This window comes from Amia ocellicauda, chromosome 23, assembly GCF_036373705.1.
Source record: "Amia ocellicauda isolate fAmiCal2 chromosome 23, fAmiCal2.hap1, whole genome shotgun sequence".
Taxonomy (NCBI): domain Eukaryota; kingdom Metazoa; phylum Chordata; class Actinopteri; order Amiiformes; family Amiidae; genus Amia; species Amia ocellicauda.
Genome location: NC_089872.1, coordinates 18,669,980 through 18,681,924, shown reverse-complemented (window position 1 = coordinate 18,681,924; position 11,945 = coordinate 18,669,980). Strand labels below are relative to the sequence as shown.

The window sequence follows — 11,945 nt, the reverse complement described above, 5'->3', positions numbered from 1 at the left end:
TATATTGTGGTGGTTGGTTTGTTTGTGTCTGTGCTGTGATGCTCAGAGGAGGAACACAGTGCAGCAAGGAGTCACTTTATTCTGGTATCTTGCTTTGAAAAAACCCATTTGAAACTCCATAGACTTCGCAGGAGCTTTGCACTCGAGTTTAAACAAACAAAAACATTCTTAGGTATTTAATGGGCTAAATAGGTTTCAAATACAATGAAAGATGTTTTACAAACTTTTTCAATGCCATCATGACTGTTAAACTGCTTTAATTAAAGAGAAATTCAAAACAATCAAAGCTAAGGCAAAAAAAGCAAGTTATACACTGCTGAATACACACTCAACTCTCATCGCTAGAATATGTGACCGTGAAACAAAAACAATTTATACAGAAGCATTTTTAAAGGTAATTAGAAAAATGTATTAAACTGCTATTTTCAAATCTCCACTAAGTACAGAGTTCAATTCACACTATTTAAAATGAGCAATCGGTAAAATGCATTTCACTACCCGAGACAGAGCTGACTGTCATCACCAGAGGGCATCAGAGGTAGAGTTCGCTTTCTTTTTCCTGGTTTACTTATTCACAAGGAATAGAGTTCAGTCATTAGCATAAATAATAATATGTTTACAATAATGAAGCATCGATTCATAGAATCTGTCAGATCTACACAGCACTGCAGGTTTACACATCGATATCACTTTACATAAAATGCCAAAGAAATGTAGAAATGCTGTTCAGAAATTCCTACATACATGTCATCACAATCTCTCTCTCTCAAAATGTTAAATTATGGGTGCAAGTTTATGAAACAACTGACAGGAGTGTTGCTCATAAACCACGAATTAAGAAATCAAGAGCATCTTGTCAATTGTCAAATGTGTCGGGAATATTATGCATGATAATCATTTATAAAGTGACAGAGCGTCTCGCAAATACAGGAAATACCCAGGTCCTTACAGCACGGCAAAATGAATGTGGAAGTGCTTTGTTTTACTGTTGTGTTTTAGTTTTCTGTCCACAGTGAGGCTCATCTGTTGTTTGTGCAGTGGACTTTGTTGTGGTTAGTGAGTATGGATGTCTTTTGCCTGCTGGACACAGATACACATGTGACGCACAGAGGATAAAACCGTTTTGTTTTCTTGTGCTTATCCCAATTACATTATCACATCCACCCCCGTCTCCTACCAACAATTACATTTTGCAGAATTGAAGAATATTGATGGCATTTGTAGAAAATCAGACCTTTTAAAAAAAAAAAAAAAAAAACGCTATAATTTTCCTGCACAGTGCCTTGGACAAGCGGATCTCTGAACAGCTGAAGCAATTAACGTTAACTCCTTCAATGAATAGTTTAAATATATATAATCTTCAACCCTCCCTGCTGTCACCAATGTAAGGAACATGCACTTCATCCTGTTTGTATTATAAACATAAGACATTAGGCAGTAGCCACTACATCTTCACTGAAATGGTGGGATGTTTAAGGGACACAGAGGCTGAGATCTCATCTGAGAGAAACAGCCTGTTTTCATTAGTTTCAGGGCAATTACAAGACACACATTTATTCCTAAAGCTGTCTCATGTAATGGTATGGGGGAAAAAATCTAAATGAATGGAAAAATATCTGGAAACCTCAAGCCAACACAGTTAATTAAATGAATATCAGTTTCTTTTCATGTCAAATAATACTAAATTGTATATAAATGAATCCTCCACTGGCTGACTGAGAGTTAAGTCATGCTTCTCAACATCCCCGACTTGGTTAGACTGACAGCTTTCCTGAGTGTCAGAGTATGAGTCACTCTATATACACAGTCAACTGGAATAAAACATCAAATATTCTTAGGATTGCAAGACATCCGATCCAGGCATTGTCCCTCTGGAGTCAAATGAATGTGGATTGATCACTAGCTTAATTGATATATAATTACCATATGTATTTATATATTACTTTAACATATATATCAATGTTTTATGATTCGACAGGTTTCTTTACATTTCCATCCTACATTTTGTGCTCTTATTTACTCACTTCAGTTATGTATGTATTTTACAAAGCAACGCCTGGGTGAAATACGCAGTCAGGCACGGGAAAAACAGGACCTTTCACCTGAAATAAACCAGCTACCTGTTGTCTGTAAACAGCCGTGCCGAGACGATGCCCGTCCCGTCTGTTTCACTGTTTTGTCTGGCGGCTCTAGATGCTCTGATAACTCTCCTCGATGGGATCTGTTATACAGGTGCACTTCCACAGCACAGCGCTAGAGGGAGCCGTCGGGACTGACCCACTGGGGAAGAGAGGGGAATCCCGTTGATACATGATGCTCCACTTGGGAAAATAAATCAATAAATAAATACCTGCAACTTTTTATAACACTGGGGCTTATTATAATTAGGGACAGCAACACGATCTGATGATAGACGGTGTGCCAAAGACTTACACTGGAGCAGAACTGTTTTTTTTTTTTTTATTTATTAAGTAACTACACTCTCTGAGATGGAGAAAAACATACTTTCTTCACAGCTTTTTACTTTAAATACTATTTGTAACAAGAAAGCTATCAAAACAGTTAAACAATTCTGTCAGGTGAAAATCTTTGTTAATGAGAGGGGTGATTGTATTTTTTAATATATAAAACATTTATACAATAACTGAGAACATGCAAAACTAAAGAATGGTTGGCATGTTAAATACATTTCTTCCTTTGTGTTATTTTATATTCACTATATTGATTTGTATGACTCAGTATCAGTTTAAATATGTAATAACCAAAGGGGTGATTAAAGGTTCTTTAACATGATGCAAAATATAAGATTTTGGAATGAAAATCCACATAAGAAATGACCTAAACAGTTCATATTGATATATTGTTTAGGGCACAAGAGAAAAAGTCTTACAGTGATGCTTAAAAGGGTGGGGGGAGGACAAGAAAAGCCTGATTAATCTGATTAAACAGACCTTTCTGAAGAAACGCTCTATGAAGTGAAAGCCGTTCCCTCTCTCTGGTGCAAATGCGTCCCTCTTCAGACTGACCGCCAGTCCATGCCAGTGAAGCCACAGCTCAGAGACGGGGGATGTGCGTGGGGGGGCAGGAAGGAAAGTGAGGCGGTGAAAGTGACTGCAGTTCTGTGTGGAGGGCTGGTTGAGTAACAATACTGAAGTGGGGGTGGAGGAGGGAGGGGGAGAGAGGGAGAGAAAGGGAGACTTGGTGTGATTTGTTTAGTGATCGGAGCCAATGGGAGCCCCCGTCTGTGATAACATCCACATGCACATGACTGAGAGGAGCCAGAACTGAGACTTCAAACACACTGGAGACAGCGGAGACGTCGGGCTCTCGGCTCCCCTTCACCTCCGCAGAGCTGCTCTTATGGGCATCACCGGCGACCAGCAGGCTCCCCCAGGACTGAGGTCACGGCACCGCGACTCCTAACCGCCGCTTCTGGGATACTCTACAGCACTCAGCGCACCGCAGCACGCCTGGCCGAGAGGTAAACACAGCAACCTGCTTCCAGAGAATGACAGTCACTGTCCTGTTATTAGATATGATGTAGAAAGGTGCATGTGTGTGTGGACTTCCTGCTAAATATATTTATCATCAAGCAAAAACAATATCCAAAGCTCTAGGATGGTAAGAATGTTTGTGAAACAGACACAACAGTACAAACAGGATTTAAAACTGCACTCAGCATACAATGAAATACAAAAGAGTGAAGCAATTCAATACAAAACACAATAAACAATTGCAGCCTTTTTAAAATCTTAAAACTCATGAGTGGCCGCCTCTGTGTTTTTGTAATATTGAACTACAGGATGGCTGAAACTGAAATGAAAGATTTCACAGCATGAAGCAGTGACTAAAAGAAAAAGAAAAACTCAGATTACAAGATTAAGAACAGAAATATACTGTGGCACATTTTAAGGATTTTGTCACTAAAACAGTGTCTTTATTGAAGATGAAAAAATAGAGTTATGCAATTAAAACTCATAATTCCTCAATAACACCACGGGGGGAAGTTCCCGTTCAAATCGTTGCCTTGTTCAGAGCGCGCCGTGCGGCTGAGGAAGGGTTAATGATCCGATTAATTGTGATTTGCCGCTGAGCCGGTGACTGCTCCACCTTGCACAGTTAGCTTGTTTGGTAAAGAGGATTTGTGCGAGAGAAAATCTGTGTTTTTGATTTTTAGATCAAATGAGTTGCTTTTCAGTGTCACCCACTGCTGTGTACTAATGCCTGCATGCGTTCGAGAAAGTGCGTCGACGCAGAGAAGAGCTGCTCCAGTAGTTATCAAAGTACACAACACTGAACAGAGCAGCCTTCAGCACAGCTCTGACTATTGTATGTTTGTATGTATATTGATTCAAATAAAACATGTTTGAAGCTCTTCAGCTAGAATACATTTCACTCATTTCCTATTTCAGTGCAGCTATTATCTCTAATTGCAGCAGCATGAGTAATATTAGTAGCGCGCTCTGTCTCTTTTGATAATATTTGCTTGTTACTGTGATGACTCAGTGCGCAGCCCATTGGCAGGGGTGTGGGTCGCGAAATATTTAAACCATCTCGTGAGAGCCGAGCTCCTGGGATGCGGAGATGCAGAGCGTGGGGCAAACGATTTGGGCAACCGCTCTAAACATGTACAGCTGTAAGTGAGCTTCACCATTAATGTTAGCTGTTGTGGAGAGATGATTGGGAGTATTTTATAGTGGTGCTAGTAAACATCAGAGGCTGAGCTGTAGATACAACAGTAACAGCACACTGTCTATAGACCTTCACTCAGGCCTCGAGATTCAACACACAAAGCTGCAGCGTTGTGTTACCTGTGATTGACTTATTTCACTGAACTTCCCGCAACCAGATGCTCTGTAATGGGCTCAAAAAGACACCCCACTTCAGTGTTAATTGAATGAATGAAGTGTTCGCCCCTGACGTGTGCATGGCAGAGGTACTCGCCGTGTTTAAACCGCACGTGAAAGCAATCCAGCTCGAAGCTCGCAGATGTAACATTCCCAGGTTGTCTACGAACAGAAGAAATGAAGGGAGAGACAGATTATGTTCCCCAGGGTAGACACAGCCGAGGTGACATTAATAATGCCACAGTGATCTGTTCCCCGACAGAGCAAACAGCTCAGGAGCAGAGACAAAGACAGACAGAGAGCATTTTTGCTTTCTAACATTTGCCTCTTGCTCGCTTTCAAGATGAGCAGGGAATTGTAAATATAGATTAGTCAATCCACCTTTAGTAATCTCCGGCAATTAGTCATTACAGTGCTATAGCTTTGTCTGTAGACGATTTGAAGGTGAAAGAAATCGAACACAAGGACTGTTTGCATATGAAAGTACTGAAAGGTGAGGACATGTACCCGACCAGCAGACTATAGTGATTTTTACTGATTGGGCAAATCCACAAAGATCTGTTGTACACTGTGCTTGAGGAGAGCGGAGAACAGGTTACTGTGTGAGCTTCTCATGGCCGTGACATTTCCATTCTTCGTTTGTACAGCAGTGTGAATCTTTCTCTGGACAGTCAGTCTGCACAGCGCTCTCACACGAGACAGCTGTCTGGGCTGAGTATACTGATCTTTTATCCCCGCTGGCCTTCAGCCGAGCGCCTTCACTTGGGCTGGAGGTTCTTCTCGTGTGCCGTATGCGTCTCACACACGCCATACTGTTGACATTCCAGCTCCAGGGATGTGTCTGCAGCTCACAATCACAAAGGCACATTTCTTTCTCTCTCTCCTTCCCACTTGTGTCGAGCGGTTTGTCATTCGGACTCGGAGGAATGACACTTCAGGGCAAAGGGCCGTGAAATTCTCCTTGTCCTTCACCGGCTCTCATCGCACACGGCAACTAGATGAAATATTTAACTTTCCGTGCAGGCAGTTTGCACAGGCAGATAAACGGGGAGGCAGCCACTGAGGAGGCAGACGAAAGAGTTTACCTCCTATCGCCGTCACAGGACTGGCTGCCCTCGGGGCTGTTGTGCCATGAAATTGCAATGGGTCTGATGTGTGACAGGGAATGCCAAGCGAGCCACAGCTAACCAGAAAGGGGAAGTGTGTTATTTATTTGACACCGCGTGTGGTAAGCTAAGTAGTTCTGACTCCCTTTGGAAACAGGAATGGCAGAGCTACATTAGGGCTATCTCTCAGCTGCTGACAATTACCAAGGGGGCTTGTGGTTCCCAGCCAGACTACAAACAACTCCAGGCGACTTCAGTGCTGCCACATTCGCTCAGCTCCTCGAACACCTTGAAATTCAGTTTTTACGGTAAATTAAACTGCAGGCAGTTCTGAAGCCAAGATGTATAAATAGGTGCATCTAGAACAGCATGCTTCTGCTGCAGCCATCTTGGCTCGTCATCTTTAATCATCAAAAGAGTCTGGAAATGACTCAAAGGTGCACAAGACATTGGAGGTCCTGACTGCAGCCGATAAGCATGCGCTACACGACGACTGCAAGAATCAAGCAGAGTTTGAAGGAATAAAGTCAAAATATACTGTATCTGAATATCTGAAACTATTTAATGGAAGCCCTTGTTTCAAAAGTAAAATCCCCAACTTTTTTCAGATGCACGGAAGTTAAGAACTGATATGGTTTGATTATTTGCAAGGGGGAAGGTGTAATTCAGTTTTTATTACTATAACATCTGAAAAGATTATACAATTCCTACGTATTGTGTTATGACGGCACATTTCAGCGAACACATTTTATCCTAAGCATCTTAAATCAGGGTAAATCTAAAACCTACACTGGGGATTAATCAAGTTTAAATACATCACTCGGATGCATCGCAGATTTGAACCAAACCGCTCCAGCAGAACGAACAAAGGCTTTCCATTTATAATGTTTATCAAATTCAGCCAGACCAGCAGTGCCCTGCGCTGTGCCGCCACACGAATGTCAACAGCGCCTTCTCAGAAAGCTGCCCGAGCCACAGCGGGACACACTGGTAAATCATTAATGTTAGCTTTCACTGCTAGATAGCCGAGTGCTTTATAGAGTGCACAAATTACTTGAGTCAATTTCCAAATGAAGGTCACCCCAAAGGTCGGTGAAACATTGCTTGTGTGGGAACCAGTGAACCCAGGGGTCAAGTATCATCAGAGCAGCCAAATTTGGAGAACGTGGAGGTCAACGTGCAGCAGATGTAATGGAGATAAGTGGGAAATTAACCCTGCGAGGGACTGAGGTGTGATCAGAGTGCTGGGGAAATTCAAACTAAAGAGCCCGGGACTTTTATTAGGTTTAAATTGGTTTCTACGTTATGAATTGATTCGTAATTGAGGTTTATACATTTCTTTTGTAGCGTATGCATCCATTCTGAGAAGGAAGGGGTAGATTCCAATAAAAACCCTTCTAGGACGACTACGCTTCCTCAGTTTTTCCATTCACTTGGATTTTGGAAACATGATGTAAAAAAAAAGACGGGCGAAAGAATTGTTACAGGAAGGATTAATCCGCATTGCTTATGAGGGTTACGATGACCTGGACTCAGGATGGAAGTGAAATCTGTTTTGTTTCCTGACCTGCAGTCCGTTGCCCGGGTCCAGTGGTGAGTGAAGCTGGCCGGCGCTCGTCTGTGTGTCGAGTTTCAGAGCGGCCGCAGCTGCGAAATACATCAAGAGCATTACAGTTAGCAGCGATCCAAGACTTAGGAAGACACCTGGCATCTAGAGACCTCTAATTTGAGCAGCCCAGAGAATAAATACATATGTGATTTATTTAGTTTTGTAATACTACTGCCATAACTACTACAAAAGATGCATACATCCATACACATTTATAGAGCAATGAAACTACTAACATGTCACTCTTGGGTTTGGGCATCTTCGTATGATGCAGTAGTGTGTGGTCAGTGTTGCCGGGTCCCTGTGTTGATGACCCCTTAGTGTAACTGAAGAAGCTCGCTCATTTTCACAGCATTTCCACAATCCTCCAGGGCTTCTCCGCACTGTCAATAAAAACACTCATCGGTCCGATTCTGGGTGCCACAGAAATCCCCCACAGAGGAGCCAAGGGGCCAATGAAAGCAAACCAGTTAAACCTTTAACTGTGTTGCTGCTTAGTCAAACCGCTCAGAGACTGCACAGTCGAATGTTTGCACACTCAAAAAAAGATAATTATAAAGTTTAATTGTGAAAACTAGTAAAGGAATTTGAAAAACGCAGCCTTTAAACGTTTGGTCTGCAGAATAAAATGGTGTCATCTGGTCTGCTATTGTTAATTTCATGCTACGGCTATACTAATGGTTACCACAGTGATTGTGTCGAGACGCATTTTTATTTAAGTTCAAACAAACAAAGGAAAAATCCATTTCCCCAATAACAATTAAAGAAAAAACTAATTATGCGAGAGGCATAAAAGGGAGGCCGGATCCCGGCATGCGGACAGCATGTAATCGCCTCGGCGCACTAATTTTTAAAGCAATAGCCAGTGTTTATCTTTCAATCAGCAACATCTGCTGCAAAGATGTACGCACGACTGATGGACAAGGTCCCTCCAGTTCCCTTTTTAATAATCATTTTAGTAGAGCTTCATTGTTCCCGCTGAGCTTGACAAAGTGACAAATTAAACTTAATCTATCTCTTCCTGTCCTCATAGGAAAGTATGTGGATGGGGGGAAAGCTCGGAGGGCTCTGACCCGCTGGGGAGCTCATTCCAGCAGCGACGGCGGGAGACGGGCGCCGGGGGGGCAGTGTTTTGACAGTATCACACAACAGTATTACAGTTTGCTAGGTTTACATCAAACACAGATGGGCCGCCGAGGAGGAAGCAGCATCCACAGATCTTCAGGGCCAAGTCACTCGCAGCGTAGACATCGAGTCCCAATGCCGGCTTTCAAAGCCCGGCTCTAATGACATTCAGATGGTTCTGCTGTAAAATGTTTACATATCTGTAACATGCTTCACAACTAGACTAAGCAAAATAATGATTCTATCCAAAGACGGGCATAAAATGTGCAATTAGCTTTCACACTAATACATTTCTAAGCATCTCTTCTGATTAAGTTATTTTTGTTTCACAAATTGTCCAAAAAAAAGGACTGAAGACTGTGCTTCTCCTGTCTGTTTGAGATGATGATTATACTCTCAAAGCAGAGTGTTATGGGTTACAATCAATCCTAGTCCAGCCCGACACAGATCTCTTATAGCAATGAACCACATTTCACAAATACCGACACAGGATCGGCAACCGAATGACAAATATTTGTACATAAAAAAAGATTGCATGGGAAAGGAGCAGTTGGGTGCGCTGGGATACATTTAAAAACAATTTCTGAAAGTCGTGGAATTAGTCTGGTATGTTAGCAAAGATTTAGAGGAAAAAACAACATACAAACACAAAAAACAACAGTAGTTTGGACTAAAAGTTGGACTAAGCAAGGAGTTTGTTATTGCGAATGTGCATTGGCAAGACTCACAATCAGTCCTAACCACACGATACAAATAATAAACATATTTAGGCAAGAACCTATTTCCCCTGAGGTGAAGGAGCAATTGTAAAGTTGTAAAGTAAAACGAGAGTAAAGCACATGGAGGGTAGTGTCTCTGAAATACAGAGGAGTACAGGAGGTGATGAAAGGGAGGGGGTGGGAAGATTGAATATTATTTCTGTGCCAACAGTTCTGTCCCTTTTCCTCTATGTATAAATCTGCACAAAAAGCATACGGGGCATGAAGCAGGCAGGCTGCAGAAACGCCAGATCCGATATTTTAAATTGTTCGCATTCAAGAATACACCACTAAGGATTAAACGACTTCCTTATTCTAAAAATGCGCACAAACACTGATCAAGCTTTTCACTCAAACCAGCTGCTTTACGTGCTTTTAAACGGGGGGCGAAAGGGATAACGCAGTGACAACAGAGCCGGCCTTTGACGCACCCTGTCCCACCGACGCCGCACACACAGGTCAGGTCAGCAGACATCCTTCTCCACGAAGCCGTTTAAAATAACTCCTTCAGTCGCAGAGCGGTGGCTGGTAGCCGGGCCACGTCCCTCATCTGTGTGATTTACTGCTCTGTGTTCGCAGACACCGCTGGGTCTGAGAATGCAAGCAACAGGGACAGAGGGGTTATCTGGTCAGGGGGTTATCTGTGAGGGACGCAGTTAGTGCAGGAGAATCTGCCTGGGAGTCTCACAGAGGCCAAGTACCAGAGACATGGCACGCAGTGACTGCCAGGATTTAACAAAGCCCGTCCACTGGAGCCGCGCACGTCCCTGAGGAAGCATCAGGAAGAAAAAGGATTAATTCCAAGGACTATTCATTTGCTAAAGTGCTTTGACTCTTGCAGGCCTGTTGTGTAACAATTTGGATAATTTTTGGCAACAGAAATGTGATGGTTTAGGTTCTTTCTAGAATCTTTAACATGTTTTACATATGCCAATCCCAAAGCAAGACGAGGCGTCATTTGAGGTAGAATGGACATATTCTGTAAACCACATTTCCTGCAAAGTTAACATGGCTGTAACCCATCGTCTCTGCTCTTTTCCCAGGATGCACTGGAGGCTGATCTCCGCAGTCTTTCTGGCGGGAGTCCTGTCGACCGCCGTGGAGTCGAGGAAGAACCGGCCGAACGGGGCCATCCCCTCACCCTACAAGGACAATGACAACACGTCGGACCGGCGGGCGCGCAAGCAGGAAGTGCTGGCCTCCAGCCAAGAGGCGCTGGTGGTGACGGAGAGGAAGTACCTGAAGAGCGACTGGTGCAAGACGCAGCCGCTGCGGCAGACGGTGAGCGAAGAGGGCTGCTTGAGCCGCACCGTCATCAACCGCTTCTGCTACGGCCAGTGCAACTCCTTCTACATCCCGCGGCACGTCAAGCGGGAGCAGGAGTCCTTCCAGTCCTGTGCCTTCTGCAAGCCACAGAAGTTCACCACGCTGACGGTGGAGCTGGAGTGCCCCGACCTGCAGCCGGCGTTCCGGCACAAGAAGATCCAGCGCGTGAAGCAGTGCCGGTGCACGTCGGTCAGCGTGGGCGAGTCGGGCAAACAGTGAGTGCCGCCACGGCCCGGAGGCGGCACCGCGGACACGGCTCTGTGCGCTTATTCTTCTCAAAGGAGAGACCTTCACAGACTCGGAAACAGGGGGGCGATGGTTTCCTATATATTTTTTGTAATGATTATTATTATTAACGGCACAGTAACTGAACCCCAGCCAACAATGTCCTTCAGACGGCAGAGACCAGCGTCCGGAGGTCCTGATTCACAGGACAGTTAGACACTGCCTTCAGAAAGACATGGACCTGCTTTAAACTGCCGCTGGACAGCTCTAGACGATCCTCATTTTACTCAAGCAGATCTGTAGAATTATATGTATATATATTTTAAAATATATATATGCTGTTAATTTTATTAAATGTAAAAACTGGTTAGACTTTCAGCCACACAACACTTTAATCAGTAAGCAGTTAGACTTTCTGTGCAAGTATGTAACCACCTACAAAGCACTTCGCCCTGTGTGGACAAACTAAGTAGCAAAAAAATGTTGTCTAAAGATCTGCCGATCTGGACTCTTGTTATGGGCGACCGCTGGCTGAGACACAAACCGTATACAGTGCCGGAGCGGAGCAGAGACGGACTAATGCGTCTGATCATGATAAGACAATCTGTGTGCCTGGCTGAGCTGCCCTGACTGTCAGAAACAGGGCCACACAGACGGGCCCCCGCAGGGCCGGCGGACCCAGGCCACACGCACAGCCACGGACTGGACTGAGAAATAACACGGAGATGGTCTGCAAAGGAGAGAGAGAAAAAAGGAGATGATATATTAAACTATGGTACAATAAAGTATATATGTCTAGAGAGGAAAAAAAAGAATAAAATCTATTTCATGTACAGTTTTGTTAAGTGTTGTTTTAAGCCTGGTTTGGGCTTTTATGTAACACAAACAATACACTGAATTTCATTGACACACAACTGACATCCCTCAGATCACAATCGCACATCAAGAC

At 43.6% G+C, this 11,945-nt stretch overlaps 1 protein-coding gene across 1 annotated transcript; it reads left to right on the top strand.

The window, feature by feature from the left end:
• The first annotated feature begins 3,183 nt into the window (after nucleotides 1-3,183).
• On the top strand, nucleotides 3,184-11,831 carry grem2b (gremlin 2, DAN family BMP antagonist b). Its single transcript, XM_066696970.1, has 2 exons — nucleotides 3,184-3,481; nucleotides 10,489-11,831. Exon 2 carries the CDS (start codon nucleotides 10,490-10,492, stop codon nucleotides 10,988-10,990), a length of 501 nt encoding a protein of 166 aa, XP_066553067.1. The 5' UTR covers nucleotides 3,184-3,481; nucleotide 10,489; the 3' UTR covers nucleotides 10,991-11,831.
• Nucleotides 11,832-11,945: the final 114 nt, after the last annotated feature.